This window comes from Lonchura striata, chromosome 4 (assembly GCF_046129695.1).
Source record: "Lonchura striata isolate bLonStr1 chromosome 4, bLonStr1.mat, whole genome shotgun sequence".
Classification (NCBI taxonomy): Eukaryota; Metazoa; Chordata; class Aves; order Passeriformes; family Estrildidae; genus Lonchura; species Lonchura striata.
Window position 1 is genome coordinate 65,315,832 of NC_134606.1, and position 18,056 is coordinate 65,333,887.

General features: G+C 35.4%; 1 protein-coding gene across 1 annotated transcript in view; it reads left to right on the top strand.

The window, feature by feature from the left end:
* Positions 1 to 18,056, top strand: part of INPP4B (inositol polyphosphate-4-phosphatase type II B) — a 290,218-nt gene that overhangs the window by 251,152 nt on the left and 21,010 nt on the right. Inside the window, exons 20-23 of the mRNA XM_031504683.2 lie at positions 2,863 to 3,003; positions 5,292 to 5,389; positions 9,059 to 9,171; positions 11,957 to 12,111. Of these exons, the coding sequence (XP_031360543.1) occupies positions 2,863 to 3,003; positions 5,292 to 5,389; positions 9,059 to 9,171; positions 11,957 to 12,111 (507 nt within the window). The remainder of the gene's footprint in view (positions 1 to 2,862; positions 3,004 to 5,291; positions 5,390 to 9,058; positions 9,172 to 11,956; positions 12,112 to 18,056) is intronic.

Here is an 18,056-nt window from a genome sequence, read left to right on the forward strand (position 1 = left end):
GATCGTGCACATGAACTTTGAGATATCACAGTCTCTTACACCATGTTTTCAAGACTGGACTAGCACTTAAAGCCATGCTGAAGTAATCTAAAACTTGCACTCAGCTGAAAGAAGAGGTGGGTAAAGAACCTCCAAGTTGAGTTTCTGTGACTGACCATGTGTGCATTTTTTTCTTTTACAAAACAAAGTTCATGTAAATTACTTGGTTTGGGTTTACTGCAATGAGCTAAAGGTGTGCAATTTCAGCCAACTCAAAACAGCTGCAGGATCTGTGACACCCAGCCATGTGGGGGTTACCTTTTAGAAACATTCTACCAGGATTACAAGTGTTTGTCTGTCTTCATATGTGATGATAACAAATATTAGAGAATAATGCAAAGAAAGAAGGATATTTTTAAGCAGTCCTGTTTAGGCAAATCATAGACATTTAAATATTTAAGACCTATATTTATACAGTTTCTTCTTAAATAGATAAAGATTTATTATTTAGTCTCTTAAAACACATGCTTGCTTTCTCCACTCTGTTTTCCTGGAAGGTCATTAAATGATAAAAATTATGTACTGATTTTTCCATCTCATTGGAAAATGTTGTACCCACCTAATCCATCTCCTGCCTGATAGCTCTGCACTGAATCTAGCCATGAAAAAGAGAAAGCGTATAACAATAAAATTTAATGTTATATTAATTTTTATTCTTTAAGTAGAATCATATACCTGCAAGATTTTGGCAAACTGATGTCAAACAAGCCCTCCAGATTTCTTCTAGTCCTCCTATACTTTAAATTGTTTCTTTTTTTGCCTCCACTTGACTTCAGTACTACTTCTGGATTTTCTAGACAGCTCTGTCATAGCTTTAGGCCTTTTCTGTCCACAATCAGAAATGCATTGTTTTCATTGTTCAATTGGTAACATAGTTTTTAAAGTTACCAAGGATTATCTCTGAGACTTCAAAAAGTGTTTTGAAAAAAAAAAAAAAAGAAAAAAAAAAAGACAAGGGGGGAAGTCTCAAATTGTTCTGATACTAATTTGTCATGCCTAAAGATCAACATTTCTCAGTGTTCTTTCACATGCAGAGATTTGTAGTGATTTTGGGAGTAGTGAAATGTAACAATGCAGTGATTTGGTGGCAGTTTGGTTCTGTAGTGCATGCTCTTTGAATTAGACTAAACCAATGTTTCTTTTCTAGTTCATCAAAGCACTCCATCAGAGCAGTGTTCTGGTAGCACTTGACAGCAGCCAGGAGGGCTCTCAGGCAGTCTGAGAATTAATGCTGCTATGCAGAGGTCATGGGAACCACATTCTTTACTATCCTTTTTGCTAACGCTCTATTTCTTTCACATGGGTGAATTAATTAAACAAAACACAAACTTACCTGGGAAGTAGAACTATTTTGTTTTTTGTTCCCCCCATCCCTGAGACATGTATTCTCCACTCAGGACTAATATTCCCTCTCAGTGGGGAGCATCTGGCATTTGCTCAAAGACTGCATGCCAGTTCTAGCCTGTACTAAGCAGATGTTGCTGCCCTTGCTGAATGCAATTACATTGCAGTCACAGGTCTGCACTGGACCCGTTTTACTTTTTTCTCAGATATATGAGCAGGATAAAGTTTAAACGTGACCACTAGCTCTTCCAAGTGGAATCTGTTTTTCCAAACACTTGAGCTGGTGCAGTCATCCCTCAAGCTTCCTAAAGGTGTCAGAGCTACTGCAGAAATTGAAATTTTTCTTCAAGGTTTTCTGTCTTTTTCTCACCCAAATTCTCCAGAGGGTAATCTGGATGGCATTTCTATTATTTAGCAAGTATGTGATTGAAGAGTTGGAGGAACTTCATGATTATTTACATAAGTGCAAACAATTATCCATCTTAAATTTACATGCAAAACTTGAGTGACTTCCTTGACCTGACCTCTGTAGGCAGGATAGATCTTCTTTCCCTCCTGTTGCTGTAACACTTCTTGTTGCTGGTGTCATACTTCAAATGTTCTCTGCAGGAGTGAAAATTTCAGCCTCCATTATCAGTCATCCCTTTCTGATTAAAATACCAGATCCTGAAAACAAATGGATTTTCTTCTAGTCTGTTCTTTTTTTTAAAAAAATTTGGATTGGTTGCTCCAACAATGCAAAGAAAGCTAATAAAAGCTAAGATAACATCATGCCATTCTTTCTGTTGTGGGGTCAGGCACCAATTCTCAAAGGCAGGTGGAATCCAACTTGGGGCTTCCATGTGGTCAGAATTTGGCCTGGCAGCCAAAGTAGCACATTTTTCATTATGTCAGACTGAACACAAATATAAGCCCGCAACTTCTATACATCATATCCCTTCTCCTAAAACAGGATTCATGTTTATGTGATGAGCCTTCAGTTATTATCTTCACTGAGGCAATTTAGTTGTTGGTGATGCTTTCTACCCCTAGGGAGAAAATCCAAACACTGAAGAAAATGTGAGTTTTACTTTGAGTTTTTATGAAATATTTTTGCTCATATTACTTTTAGAGTGGATACCAGATCAATTTGTGACTTTGGAAGTAAGTTGTTTTTGTAACTCAGCAAGATGCATTTTAAGATTTGAGATATTCTTATTGATATTTTGGTAGCAGAGGACTTTTTTGCTGCTTTCATCCTTAGTTCTCTTTTCACTTTTGTAAAGAAGTTTGTTTATAGTTATATACAGTTATAGCTGCCTTTCTTCATATACTTGGATATGCTCTTAAAACAAGCAAGCTGAATCATCCCTTTTTAAGGTTCAATTAAGGGAAAAAAGGAGGGATTTGTAATTCTACACATTTTTTGTAATTTAGGAAGATTATTTTAAGCAGACCAGTGAAGAACCCCATCCTTATTCATGTTTTTATTTTCCCTAGTGAACATTACATTATAGAGGTCCAGCTCCCAGCAAAGATGTTTGAGCTGCTGCCGCAAGAGATTAAAGAAGGAAAGCTGCTTCGCATGTATCCAGTGCTCTTTAATGTTGGAATCAATGAACAGCAAACACTGGCAGAGAGGTAAGAATAAGTCATGTTTCATTTTCTGTCCAAGTATTCCATGCTGGTACAGGACATCTCTCAGGATTAGAAATATATCTTTTTTGTTATTTGCTCTTGGACAATCTCACATTGACTCAGTGTGTATTTTCAAAGGTATTAAAGAAAATAAACACAAGCTATGAAGCAATGTAGAACAATGAAAAAGTCCAGATGAAGATAAGGCCATAAGCAAAGCTTCATTTCACAGAGTTGGTGCCACATTTCTCTTGGATAGAGATGCAGAATGGATTTCTATTTCTCAGATGCAGAATTTTGTTTGTATGTAGTACTTCGAAATTCTCAAACAAGTTTGAAAATTCAAAATTCTTATATCTTTAAAAATGGGGTTAAACAGTCTGGACAAGTGATAAGCTAGAGAAGTTGTCTCAGTTTTTTAGGGCTTTTTTCCAGGGTTTTGGAATGGTAGTTAATAACAGGGAATGCATTAGTAGTATGTTTGTAGAAATGTGAAGGCTGATAAATTTATTAGTATTCTGCTGCAGCAGATTGCTAGAAACTAATTAATATAACTACTACTACTACTACTACTACTTATTATTATTATTATTAATAATAATAATAATTATTATTATTATTATTATACTAATTAATTAGTATAATAATACTCAAAATTTCTCCAACGTATTAATTTTCTCTGCCAAGAAGGGGTATCTGTCGGTCACGTTAAATTACCACATTTGTGCAGTACTAAAACGGCAAGATAGAAGTCAAGATGTCAATATAGACAGCTACTTTTTAAAACTTTTTTTCCTTTTAGCTGCTTTTATTAGCAGAGAATCCAAAATACGTAATACTTATCTTTAGGTTGTGTTCGCTACAAGCCAAAAGCTTTGGCAAAGCTGTAGCTGGAGTAATAGAGGGAAACAGTGAAAATTCTTAACCTGGACAATAGGCAAGAAGCTAAGCATCCCAGGAGTTTCACCTCCTGCTCATTGTAGACAGCCAAATAAAATCAGTCTTTTAAAGAAGTCCACTAAAGAATGCCATTAGGTAGCTTTGTGAATGCTTATGGGACACTTTTCCAAGTTGAGTGGTGATATGTGAGAAAATTTAGGCAGAAAATTGAAGTGGGAGACATAGACTGAATGAAAAGACTGTAAAAAGTGGAATTTTACTGGTGAAAGAGTTGTATAGTTGGTTCGAGAACTTGGGAACTTCTTGAAAATGAAAATAGGTTATTCTTGATGCCATAAAGAGGAAAGCACTGAGAGGAATGACATGGCCAAATTGAAAATGTGCAAAACCAATAAAATCTGTCGCGACAGTTCTGAGTGGGATACTCAAAAAATAAGAGATAAGATATGATGTGGTAACCAAGAAGCAAGCTAGTGGGAGCTTATATGTGGGAGATTGGCAGGAAGGACAGAGTGTTATGAATATTCTGAGGAATAATTTGACACAGTTTAGAAATAGCCTGATTACCTGGGGCTTGTAGAGGAGTTGGCATGAAAAGATGCCTGGCTTGCAAGTGAAGTGGCAGGAGGTATTGTTCCCAGTGGTCATTTTACATTGTGCACAATGAAAGCTATGAGAGAAAACTTAACAGCCACATATCTATAAATATGGATATGTACTAACATCTACTAAGCAAATAAGTTCAATGCAGAAACAGCTTATCTGCATGCAGTTACAGTCTGTTTTTGTCTTAAATCAAAATATTGCTTAACTCCTAAAGTTGCGCATTTGTTTTTGAGACTGTAAACATTGCACATGATTTTTGGTTAAAAATACGGAGGTTTTTGTGGGAAAAAGAACATGAGAATATAAAAATATTTCTGTGGCAAATTTCTAGGAAACATTACTCTATTAGAAAAAGCCATCTTTTTATTTGTTTTTTGATAGAATACACTCGAGAATATTTTTGATTGAAAAGAATGGAGGAGTTGGTATTCTCTGCCTATGGTACCATTTTGAATTCCCCCAAAGTGCCTTTCCATATATTCAGGATTTGTGAGGGCAAAAAACTTAAGTACCTTATTGCATGTTTGTAAATAGATGGCTTTGTTAATAAACTTTTGGAAGAAGTATGCATCAGCGATGATCTCGTTTCCAAAATTAGTTCCAAAGCATACAAGAGCTTAACTACTGCATGTTTGACAAAATCTAATGCATTCAGCGCTATAAAACAAGTAATATAAAACCTAAGTTATTTCTTTATCAAATAAATAATTATGAAGGATAATTTATCCTTTTATTGGTTTATGGGTTTTGGGTTTTTTTTCATAACTTATTGTGTATTTTCATAGGTTTGGAGATACCACTTTGCAGGAAAACATTAACCAGGAAAACTTAGAACTTCTCAAAGAATATTACAAGTTATTTACGGAAAAAATGCCTCCTGATTGTGAGTACAAAATAATGCAGTGTCCAGATGGCTTTGAAAAGCTTTGATGGGTAAAAGGTTATAAGACAGTAATACTAGCAAAATTCTATAACTTGTTCCATAAATTTAAACATTTTGTATCTGTGCATGACCCTGCTGATCTCAAGAGTGATTTCAGGCCCAATGCTGCAGCAGAAACTACAGAGAAAATGAAACAGAGGAATGATGAACTGAACAGCTATTTTAAGTTATTAAAATAAGTTTCTTAATCTTTCATGTAGAGGTCAGTCTGTACCTACTCTATTTGTACAGAAGTACTTGGTGGGAAATTTCATCAGCTTAAGTCATACCCTCTGTTCTTATTCTGAAAATGTGTTGAGGTTTGGTGAACCACTGAGAAATCTGCAGTTGCAAATACAAGCAATGAGCCACATCATCATTATATGAATAGCAAGGTTTCATTAGAATAGGCCCTGTATTCCACTTCTATAGAAATTCGGTATTATAAACATAAACATTACTATGCTGTTATTATTGATTGCCAAAAGAAAGGACTGAAAAAAACATTTGCATCAATCTAATCCTGCTAGTTTTAATGCCCAAACTATAGTACCAAATGTTGCAGATTTAACAGCCTGATTTTTAAATACTAAGTAAAGCTTTGATACATCACATACATATGAATACTTGTTTATCTCTTACATCAGGATGATTTTAATTTATTAATAATTTTGACAGAAACAAAAGCTCTCTTCCTAAATGGTGGGCAGGATGCCCATCCATCCACCCACAGACCTAGTATTTCTAGGATGTCTACAGAGAAACTCATACAAGTTGGGTGATTAATTTAGGGGAACTTCCCAAGAAAATATCCTTGAAAAACTAACCTCATCCAGGTGAGGACTAAGGTAGATCTGCTATCTCATAAATAGATTTTATTTTATAAAAGCAAAAATTTGCATTCAGATAATATTGGCTGCTTTTCATTAACAGATTTTAAACTTGTACTGCCTTCCTTGCAGGATTATTAGGGAGCCACACAGCTCCTGGACTTCTTCCAGATTGTGAAGGCTTTTGAGAGCTAATCTTGTCTAGTTCATCATGTCTTTTCTGGTTATTATAACATTCTTGCTTTGTTCTCTACCTTTAAGAACTGAGTCACTTCTTTATACAATTTTTTATGGAACCCAAAGCACCTTTTGATACCACTGCCCTTCCCAGTAGCTCCATGACAGTATATGGAATCACTCTTTTACCTTGGAGAAACGTACCTTTTAAATCAGCTGAATGGGAAAAAAGTGAAGCTCTAAAACTTGTTCATTTGGAGGAGGACTTTAATCCCTCTCCTGTTCCCCCACTCTGAAAGACAAACCTCCATACAAGGCTGGCAGAAGCCCTGGTGCTGGGGCCAAGTGAGAGACATTCAGTATTGATGGTTCTTTGATGGTTTTGTCCCACCTATCCAGATAATTTCTTGTAGTGCCAAATCTGTACTACAAAATAAATGCAGGACTGTGTTTCCAAAGCTGTTAGTTCCAAACTGTGCTCATAAAGTCCAACAGAATTTGAGGACTCACAGCCCTATTTGCCAGGCTGTTGCATCCACCCTTGGCAGCCTCCCTGGCCTGCTGATTCAATCATATATTCCCTTTCAAAGAATTCAATTTTCCAGTCCCAGAAAGGTATTGCCACCTTTGCAATTTTAGTTTTCCTCTCGTGTCTGTATTTCTCCTTGCTTGTAACTAAGCATCCACTGATTTTCTGTCTTCCTTAAGATGAACATACACTTCATAATTTACCTATTTCTTAACCTCTTAAATTATTTTAGCAGAAACTGAAAATAAGAGTGTGTTCCCAGAAAGGTTCCTATCAAAAATGCTGACCAAATATAGCTCTGATTGAAGCACCCAAATGGTACCACTTTTATAGAAATGCTATGTGCCATATATTATAAGGATAGTAAGAGTCCAAAAATGTAAGGTTGTTATTTAGTAGCACATAATTAACTGAAAACAACAAAGCTGTTAGGTACTTCCAGGTTCCTCCCCCTTATAAACTGTAAGCCTGATTTGGTGGTTTAATACTGTGGGGGACCCAAGGAGTTTAAGCAATTGATCATTTCCAGTCAAGGTGCAACTCATTTGGCAGTACTCTAAATTAGGAGACTCTTGTTGTACCTGTGGTGAAGACACCCCTCTGAGATGTCACATTTTCTGCTGTGAACCAAAACTGCCTGGAATAAAATGTTTTGCGATACATTTGCATAATCTCATTGCATCTTTGTCATTGTGTGCTCTGTGTTTTAAAGAAACAGATGCATCCATAAGGGTAATAGTCTAGCAGAGTGTGATGTGTTTTTATGTGCTATGCATTATGTAAGTGTACAATCAGAACTTGTGATACACAGTTAAAACAATCCACATTAAAATTATTGCAAAACTAGGTTGGATGTACTTTTTCCTTCCTTTTTCTTTTTTTTATTGTTTGTTTGTGAGGTTTTTTAGACAGCACAGTGTGAAAGAAACTTAGTTCTTTTTGAATATATTTAAATTGCTTCTTACTATGAGTCATGGATAAGGGAAACTACAGAATTTCTTAGAAGTAAAAGGTAAAAGCCTGTTGATAATAGGGATCATTCCAACTTGGAACACATTAGGAGAATGGATATTGACCTTCATTAATACTTCCCTCATTTTTATTCTTTCAATTGAGTATAAGTCTTTGGGCTTGGGTTTGGGGCCTTGGTTGTGGGAGGCTTTTTTCCCTCACTGGATGGACAATTTACTTTTTCTTCTTGAAGAAACTGTAGCCATTGATTAATTTAGTTTCACTTTGTTTCACTTGATTCTGAGACCTTTATTTGGTGGTAACTATAATTGCTTTTTTTTTATTACTTTGCCACGCAGAGAAAAAATAATTTCAGAAAACAGATTCTGCTTGTTTTTATTGATTTTCAAAAGTAGTGAAGATAAATGTAACATTAGAAAAAAATGTCCTCTATATACATATGAAACAGAGGGGGAAATTAAATTGCCTACTCTTGAATTTTTGCTTGAGATGTAGGATAAATTAAACTTCAGCTTAAATGCCATACCCAGAACTAGCAGGTAAAATTTTGGATTTTAAGTAAACTTGAAATTATTTTCTACTTCAAAATAAAACCCCACTAATTTCAGGAGAAATATACTTTGTTACTTTTTAGAGGGGATACTTAATGCTGTTTAACCCTTATGCTACATTATATGAAAATCTAAGGCACATTTCAAAACAATAATTAGATGTTTCAATTTGAAAGCAAACCCAAAATTTTTAACTTTAAAATAAAGAAAAATCTCACTAAAGCAAGTTATAATACACTCAGGGTTTTTTTCCCAATTTCTATTGAATATCTGTAATATGTGATGAAGAGAACTACAGCAGAGATTTGATTTTGTTTTTCACCATCCATTTGTAAGATGAAGGTTGAAGATACTTTAAATTTCCACATGAAGATCTTAGGGAGGCCAAAGCAATACTCAGAAAGACATAAGGTTTGCTTATTCCTTAAATATTTAGCTGGTAATTTTCACCATGTGTTCCAAAAAAAGGCTGTAAATAATAGACCTGTTGTTTACCATGAGCATTTTTTAGTCAGGACAAGCATATCACCAACCTTATCAAAATAGCAATTTTATCATCCTTTTTTTCCAGGTTTACCACATTTTCAAGAACAAAATGATTTAAAGGAATTGCTAGAAAGTCTTCATCAAAATATCCAGGCTAAAAAGAGAAAAAATGTAGAAATCATGTGGCTGGCTGCAACGGTAAACTCTCTTGTTTCAAAAAAATTGATGAACTAATGGTGAACTCATTTTCATAAGCTTGCTGATATTGTAAGTGCAATGGATTTTAAGGATATGATTGGAGAACTCACTGGTTAAAGGAGGCAGATGGGCTGTTATAATTTCTAACATACTCATTCTCATAGTCACTCCTTTCACTCTTAAATTTATCTCTTCTTCCTCCACCTAAATAGATGACAAATTTTTTTTTACATTTTAAGCTAGTAGAACCTGCTAGAATTTGAGTGATTTGTTTACTGTCCATTCTTTAATAATATAAAGCTACTCAAAATAATTTCTTTTTTTTTTTAGTGTCCTTTATATATGATGTGGGACATGACTGCTTGCTTTGGCTTTTTTTTTTTTTTTTTTGCTATTGCTGCATTCAAATTTTCCCAAATAAGTGTTGCAAAAGACATGCAAAGGACAGACAATCAGACATAGGGAGAACACAAAGAAAATTGTTTATTTAACAGTGATTAATACTTATTTTACTTTTTCCCCATAATTCCTTTTTGCTTCCCAATTTTGTGGGGTTTGCACGTGCATATTAAAAAAATTAAAAGGGCAGGAAAACAACTCTTAGATGTTTGTAGAGAGCTCAGGCTTTTCAGGACTGTGAATTTCAGCCACATGGTTGTCTTATATTTAGAAAAGTACCCTTGGTATCTCTGCTCCCTTATACCAGCAGGGAGTTTTTGGCATCTACTGAAAGTGAAGTAAGGTTTTGTGTTTTGGGAGACTTTCAAATGTATATACCCTTCAATGCAAATAAATATTTGATATAAAAATATTAATAATGTTTTCCATTACTTTTTATTAGCACCAAGGAAAATACAATCTTAGCTGTATTTTTGTATTAATAACTTTCCTATTACTAATAATAACATTTTGCCATGTGGTTAATAAATATTATCACATGCTATTGCCGTATAAATGCTTTGTAAGGAAAAATAGTTTCAAGTTTTTCTTGAAGTACCAGTCTTGCAATTACTATGAAACACTGCTTTTAAAAAAGTAAAAGGTACAGTATAAACTTAGTTACAAAACAGTGTGCTAAATCTCTGGGTAGATAAAGTTGTATTTTACCATCTATTCTAAGTTCTCTGAAAATAATTTAATGGGTAAAAAGCATTCTTTGGATATACAAAGTGTTTCATGATTTTCATTCGCTGAATTCTATTTCTTTTTAAGTTCCCTTACTTTAACTTTCTGGTTCCAGTGATATTCCCACTGTTATACTATATTCCATTTTTTTATTGAAAAAGATGTAAGAATAAAACTTTTTCAGTGCAGTAGATGTGCAATATCACTTTTTTTATTGCATGGAATCCCTGATATAATTGGACTGTAAGAATAAATTTAATAGAAGTTGTCTTTCCTGTCCTCCTATATCTCCCTACATCAGAGCCCATCACTCATACAGAATAATTAGCTGAGATTTTTTTACTTTATTTTTAAATGATTTTTTAATATTTTAAATATTTTTTAGGACTCATTCTCATCAAATAGCCCCATGAATTATGGACTTCCAAAGATACTAGTGCAAAGAGAATTAATCTCTTCAATGAAATGCTTAACTTCTTTCACACCATTATTCAAGAAAATTACCCTACAGTACATGTTTTAAATCCCAGTGCAACTGTTCAAATTTTAAAACAGATTTAACTTTTAAAATTTTAAATTATAGGATGGAAGAAACACTCGTAGGTTCCCCTTCACTATCCTGTAGCTCTTTGGGTTCTAAGTAAGATTCCCTTAACTGTTTCCCTAAATTAAACTTTTAAGATTGCTCTCACCATGGTATCACAAAGAACTTAAAGACTCTTAAGTATTCTCTAATTTTAATAGATTTCAATAGTATTTATTGATTTAATAGAATTTATGGAAATGCAACTAGCAGATGAAGAAACACTTATTTGCTGAACTGACATTGGTGAGATCATGTTCCAGTTCATCCTTCAAGCTCTCCCATGATAGCCAATGTGGGAAGTTCCTTTTTGTGATTACTGCTGTAGTTTATTGCCTTGCCCTAGTCTCACAAACATTTTGAGGTGTCATACAATTATACCTGTGATTCTCCAGGGATAGGTGAAAGCAAAGTATTACCGTTTCTCAGGATAAATTATATCTGGGGAAAAGTAGACCCACACTTGGGAACAGCAGCTGTCCTTCAAATTTTTATTTTTTCTAGTAAAATATTGTTTGAAACCGAAGTTGAAACTAATGGAATGGTACAACCACAGGTTGATTCTTAAAGGGATAAATCATCCTCCAAAATGTCACGTTTCTTTTATGCGTTATTACTTTTTCAAAGTATAAGTGAAAGTAGACAATCCATGGCAGTCATTTGTGTTAAACTTTATTAAATGGGAGTCATACATTGAACAGTTTACCTGTTGAAAATAAAAAACTATTGAAGTTCAGATGTGTCTGACTCCATACCTTCACAAGAAGTTAGTCTGCTGCATTCATGTTTGTGATTCAAGGTTTTTCTTTATTCATTAGTTATTCAGACAATTAAGTTTTCATTGAACAGGGTGGTTGCTAGATTAAGTGAGGAAAAAGATTGGTTTCTTTTATAGTTATAAAAATCCTATTTCAAGTTTAGGAATTGAATGCACCAGTACTAACTTTTAGTAGGTGCTTTCTTCTTGAGGAATGCTGTATCTCTCTGGAGACACTTTCTTAGGCTTGCAGAGTTGCAGGTGCTGCATAGCCTGCCTGGTGGAGAAGGGCTAACCTGTGTGCCCTACCTGTGCCTCAGATTTGCCGGAAGCTGAACGGAGTGCGCTTCACCTGCTGCAAAAGTGCCAAAGACAGGACATCCATGTCGGTGACGCTGGAGCAGTGCTCCATCCTGAGGGACGAGCACCAACTGCACAAAGACTTCTTCATTCGGGCGCTGGATTGCATGAGGAGGTAGGTGGGGCTCCATGCACTTTGAGCTAGGCTAGGACCGGCAGCACAGAGGGTTTAAGTTTAAGGCTGGTTCTAAATGCCCAGTAGAGCCCAAGCCTAGCTGAGCAGCAGCCCAGCTGTTGGTGAGTCACCTCTGGAGTGCAGGGTCTTTGCAGCTGTGTGTTTTATCAGTAATTAGCAGTTTCTGAGATAGATATGTGAAACTTTGCAAGGGTCAGCTCACTGACTGTAGAATCTGAGCAGCAGTCTGAACAGCAGTTACTTTAAAAAAAAAAAGTTATATTTCAGTTTTGAGTGTATTTTTAAAAACATTTGCACAGTCCTTAAATAATTTGTTCGACATTCACACAAATACTGAGAAAGCAAAAAAAATCATTTTTTACAGATGGCAATTCTTACTAGTCTGTGTTATTGAAAAGAAACATCAAAGTAGGTTTGGACTGGTGGTGTTTGCCGTTAATATCTGATAAAATCTTTACTGTGCTTTAGAAGAAGTTGATTAAAACATGTTTTATTCTAAATTGCAACTATGCGGAAATTGAGGCTGATGTTATCAGGAATGTGTAATTAAAAGAGGTAAAGATTTCTCATTGCCTGAGTCTTTGATGAATAAAAAACCTTATTGAGCAAACAAGATTTGATCTTAAAATTAATCTAGATGCTAGATTATCTAAAGAAACTTTCATCATTAGTTTTAATGAGCTCAATCATATAGTTTCAATCATATCATAAAAGTTTTAATCATATTGTCTATAAGAGTTTTAAAATGTGTACCCCCAGCATTAGAATAACATATAACAAAGGTCACTGCAAAACTAATAGAAATTAGTCTGGTCAGCCTGCAAAGAAGTAACTGAATCGTATCTTGGACTTTTGTGAAACACAAATTGTTTGTATGGTGGATTTGTAAGGCTCAAATAAGTAAACAATCATGTTTACAGTCTATAATGGGTAATTCTGGACCTTCATATTTATTATTGCCAAAATAGGTGTTTAATGTGTAGATTAATACTGTAGGTTTGCCCTTTGTCCTTTGGCAAAGATAGCTTTTCTAAAGAAAAAAAGGTAATTTTATAAAGAGTAAATGAGCTGAGATGGTTTAGTTCACAAGGTGCTGCTAATGCAGTGAAATGTGGTGTGTTGAACTGAGCTGTATTGTTTCGGATTTATTGTCCCTTGCATAAATCCCTCAGTCTCTGTAGCAATTGAGTGAATGAGTTTTGTGCAGTCTTTCATAACTACATGTTTTATCATTAATGAATTCTGAGTTTCCTGTGTTAAATTTCATTTGTTGGCATTTCAAATGCTTTTTTTTTCTGTTATGTCTCCAATAAATATAAAAGTGTGTAAGCTACAGTAAGTTACCAGGTACAGGAAAACTAATTTATTACATGAAATCACCATAATGTTAGAATAGCACTTAATAGAGTAGTATTGATTGGAAAATTTTCATAGACATGAATATAATTTTTAAAAACCCTGCACTTGTTAGTAAAAGAAAATCTAGTAGGTTTTTGTAGATCAAAATATAAATGATTCTGAGTAGGTTTATGTCATGTGACTGATTTGAAACTTGAGAAAATTAATACATCAGTTGTATTTGCAGGTAACAGTAATTTGAAGTCACATGAGAATGGTGTAAAGACAAAAAAATCTGAATAATACTTAAAAATTAAACCAGAAAATGCGTATATGAGGTTGAAGCACCATTACAAAAGAGAGAAATAAATCTTCTAACTATGATAGGTGCTATCAGTCCAACACTGTTCACATGACTAGAGGTTTAGAAATAAAATTTCTTTAAAAACCAGCTAAATTACTCATTTTGTCTCCTAAATTACTCTTCTTCCCTCCCAAAATACTCTTTTTCCCTCCCAAAATACTTATTTTCCTTAGTGAGTTAATCAATGAAAGCCCAAAAATTCAGAACCGAAAAGTAAAAATGTCAAAAGGGAGCATAGCATTTCTCCCCGCCCCATTGAGAGTTGGCCTGGCAGTTTAAGATGTGTCTTTGGGTTGGGGGTTTTTGTATCTTTGCTGCAGATTTGCAGCAGGGTTATGCAGATACAAATTCAGCAGCGACTGCTGCTCACTCCCCTGGGCTGGAGCAGTGTTGGAAGGGTCACAGCACTGCTGCCGGCGTGGCCTGGCAGGGATCCTCCAGCTGGGCATCTCTCCTGTCTGCAGATGGAGAAAGGAGGTCGCAGAGAAAGGCATTTTGAGACAGTCAACTGGGAAGGAAAGAGCAGATAGGCAATGGAGAGGAGCAAAACCCCTTGATTTCCACAGGTGTTTAGCTAAATGTCCTGTATTTCATTTGGGGGAAGTTTGGCCACTATGTTTTTGAGGTTTGTGTGAATGACGCCAACAGACTTGTTTGGTGGCTATTGTGGCACTTGTCCTTTTGTAGTTTCTTTTTTATTTGATTACTTTTGCAGATCTGAAAGATAATGCTGTGCATTTCTAAAATTTCATTAGGTACTTTCAGAAGCTTTTAGAATGATTTTCACATCTAAAAGAACCTATTTTCTTTCAAGGGCAGACAAACTATTTGCTGTTTAATTTGCAATTTTAGCAGTTTTTTCCCCAATGAATCTTCTCTAGATCACTTTATTAAACTTTGTCAATCAAATCTCTTTGTGTTGATTGCCACAAATTGCTTTTAAGCCTTTCAAAAGAACAAGGAGACATGAAAAATTCAATTTAACATCCAGAATCGTAACAGTTTGGATTGACCTTTGAAAGGCTTATTTTAAGAGTTAACAGTAGGAGATAAAGACTACTGTGAAACTAAGTGAGCTGTAGAAGTAAATGGTGATTCAAAAGCATACTTTATTGGAAATGCCATAATTTTGAGATATGAAAATTATAAAGGTACCTGTGTGGCTGTATGACTTTTTCTTTGTCTACCAGTGCTGACACAGCTTTTGCTGTTGGAAAAGAAAAGCATGTGCTTACAGATTCATGCTTTCTTGCCACCAGAAGCTTGGAGATGCTGGACTTCTGTCTGCTGCTTCTTTTCAGCTTCTTCAAGGTCCCCAGAATTTTGAGCAATCCAGAAGTGATTTCCAAAGTTTCAGCATATTTGCTTTGGTGTACATTGCATAACACTGTTTTGGAAAATAATGCCTGTAGTTGTTTTTTTAGACCTAGTTTGTAAGTGGAATCGTTATCTTTTAGTGATAAACTATACAATGTTTATTACTTCTTTATAAAAAAGGCTGTATGAGAATCCTTCTATTAGTTCTTCCATTCACATATGAAAAATGTGGTGAACGAAGAAATGATGGGAATGCACGCTTTATCATTTACAATATATAATGGATGGCTTTATCCTCAGTCATAAGTCTGGCCATTATGATGCTGCAATTGATGTGCACCTGAAGCAGCCATTCTATAAATAATTCCACATATTATAATTTCCTTGATACAGGTTTGTGACTTCCATTGATCTTACTGACATGCATAGTGCAGAATGAGGAAAATCAATATATCATCCCCTCTGTATCAAGTGCTTGTACTTCACATCGTATTAAAATACTGTTTATAATGTCTCTGCCACTTCCAAGTTGCTTTTTACAGGCATCAATATTCTTATTTTTCCCTTCACCCATACATGAATGTTTCCTATCATTCAGTGTTAACTCTATTCTAAGCGACAGAGAGGCACAAAACTGATTTACCTGAGTGCATTGCAGTACCTGTCACATGATTCTATTTTTTTGTTTTTAGAACTGGCTACTTTTAAGGGAGAATGGACCCTGGTGGGCAGTGTATAATGAAGCAGCTCTGTAAAATTTTTTTTTTTCCTTTTTTAAAAATTATTTCTTTTCTGAATCTGTTTAGCTTTCTTGTTTAGGAGACAGGATCCATTTTGGAGGCTGTGGGTAGTGAATAACCTCAGAATCTCCTGCATGTTTCCAATAAAGCCTCAAGGTAGTAACAAACAAAGGAAATGACAAATCTACCGTCTATGGTGAATCATCCATGCTGTTAGCCTTATCATCATTAACAGGGCACAACACCTGTCACGTATTTCTGACATTGAATACAAAATCTGACTCAATGTGGGACACATTGTTTCCATTTGAAATGGTTAAGGATATTTATGGGTATTTTAGATAAATTGCCTATCAAAAATTTCAGTGAGGCACAATTTCAAAGAATGAATGCTCTGAACAACAAGTACTGGGCTTTTGATGAGCCAATTATGAAGAAAATATCCCATTTTTTAAAGAGCTGTTTTAGGACAGCTTTGCTTAAAAATGAGTGAATTGAGGAGGAGGAATAGCTGTAATAGCTCTTTAATCAGGGTCTTCCAAGTGTTCTGGGTGTTGAGGTGGACCTTGGCGAGGGAAGAGCCTGTACGAAACACCAGAGCTGTAATTGACACATCGACTCGGAAGGAGGAGCAAAGGGACAGGATTAGAGACAGGGATGATCCATGTGCAAAATCTCTCTGTGCCTTTCACCCTTTGCCCAGGTTTCACCCTGCCCCTGTGAGCTTGTGGCAAGGGATGCAGCACGTGAGGGGTTGCACAGAAGAGGAGGCACAAGTTCTCCTCTAAACTTTTTCCCCAGCCCATCTGACCTTCTCCACCTTTTCTTTTTTTATTTAAAAGTATAAGCACAATACAAACAAAAAAAAGTGAGCCTGTCTTCCAATATAGATTTTTACATCATTCTATATATCGTTAGAAACTTAACATCTCTATTTTGAGGTGGAAACTGTACATTATTTGCATTACCTGATGTACTGATAGGAGCCTGGGCATTAAGTAACAGTAAGGTCCAGTTTTGGAGCTGTGAACTGCCATCCATTTTGTTTTTAAAACTAAATTACTGGTTTGAGGTTTTTTAATAGCTACAGTGTGCAAAGGAAAAGAAAACAAAATGGAGAGAGATGGCACAAGATGTAATGAGAGACACTTGCTGGAGCCTTTTAGAATTAAGGTCTATTTCTGACCATCCTTCTGGAAGGAGGAGAATTATAGACAATCATTGTGGGCAAAATATCAAGCAGTAGTTGCAAAGGCCTTTATATTAGAAAATCTAAGCTTTTCTAACATAACTTCTGAATTTCACAGAATTGAACTTTATAATGTATCTTTAAAGCAAGTCTCAGGTTTTAAAGATTTGGACCAAGGGAAAAAATAAAAGAAAGGTAACCCATGCACACTTTATTGGCACACGGGAAGGTTCTGAGGTTCAGACTTCTACAAGGACAAACTAAGTAAGTATACTTGGCAGTTGTTTTGTAATATAGCCTCACACTATATAAACCAGTTTTGTCTGGTTCACTGGAGTCAGATGTTTGAGTTCATGTTTCGCAAGTGAATCTTCTCTAGCTGACTACAGAAGTTTCAATCTCCTGGACCTCTTTTCTCCAAATTCTTCCTATGTGCTGTTTTCAGACTTCTTTCTTAACAACACCCTAGTCAGAGTCCTGAGAACTCTCTCATATGATCTTTTTCCATCTTCCTCTTTTTTACTATACTTTTGCTTGACTGTTTGCCTCCTTTCTCCTCTGTGCCATGTATGGCTGCCTCTTTCTTCTCTTGTTCAGAGTTTGGACTCTGGCCTCAATCACAGCATAGAGAGAACAGCAGAGCTAGTCCCCTGCCTCATGGTTTTGGCTTCATGTTATAGTAGTCATCCTTTGCCAGGGAAGAGAACAGCAAGGAAAAGCCTTGACCTGGCAGATGTTGAATCCTCAAAGTATGTATCTACTGAATTTTAACAAGGCTGTGTTAGGAAGAGATTTGAGTCTTGCAAGAGCAGGCTCTTTTGATAGTTGCATCTCTCACATCTTTGTTATCTTGGTGCAGAATATCAAATCCTTCTTCAACATGGGGGTACTAATAATTCTCTCTCAAAAAAAAGGGCAGGGGAAAAAGCTCTATTTTCTTTAAATGACATTGTAAGTTTGAATTTTCCTATTCAAA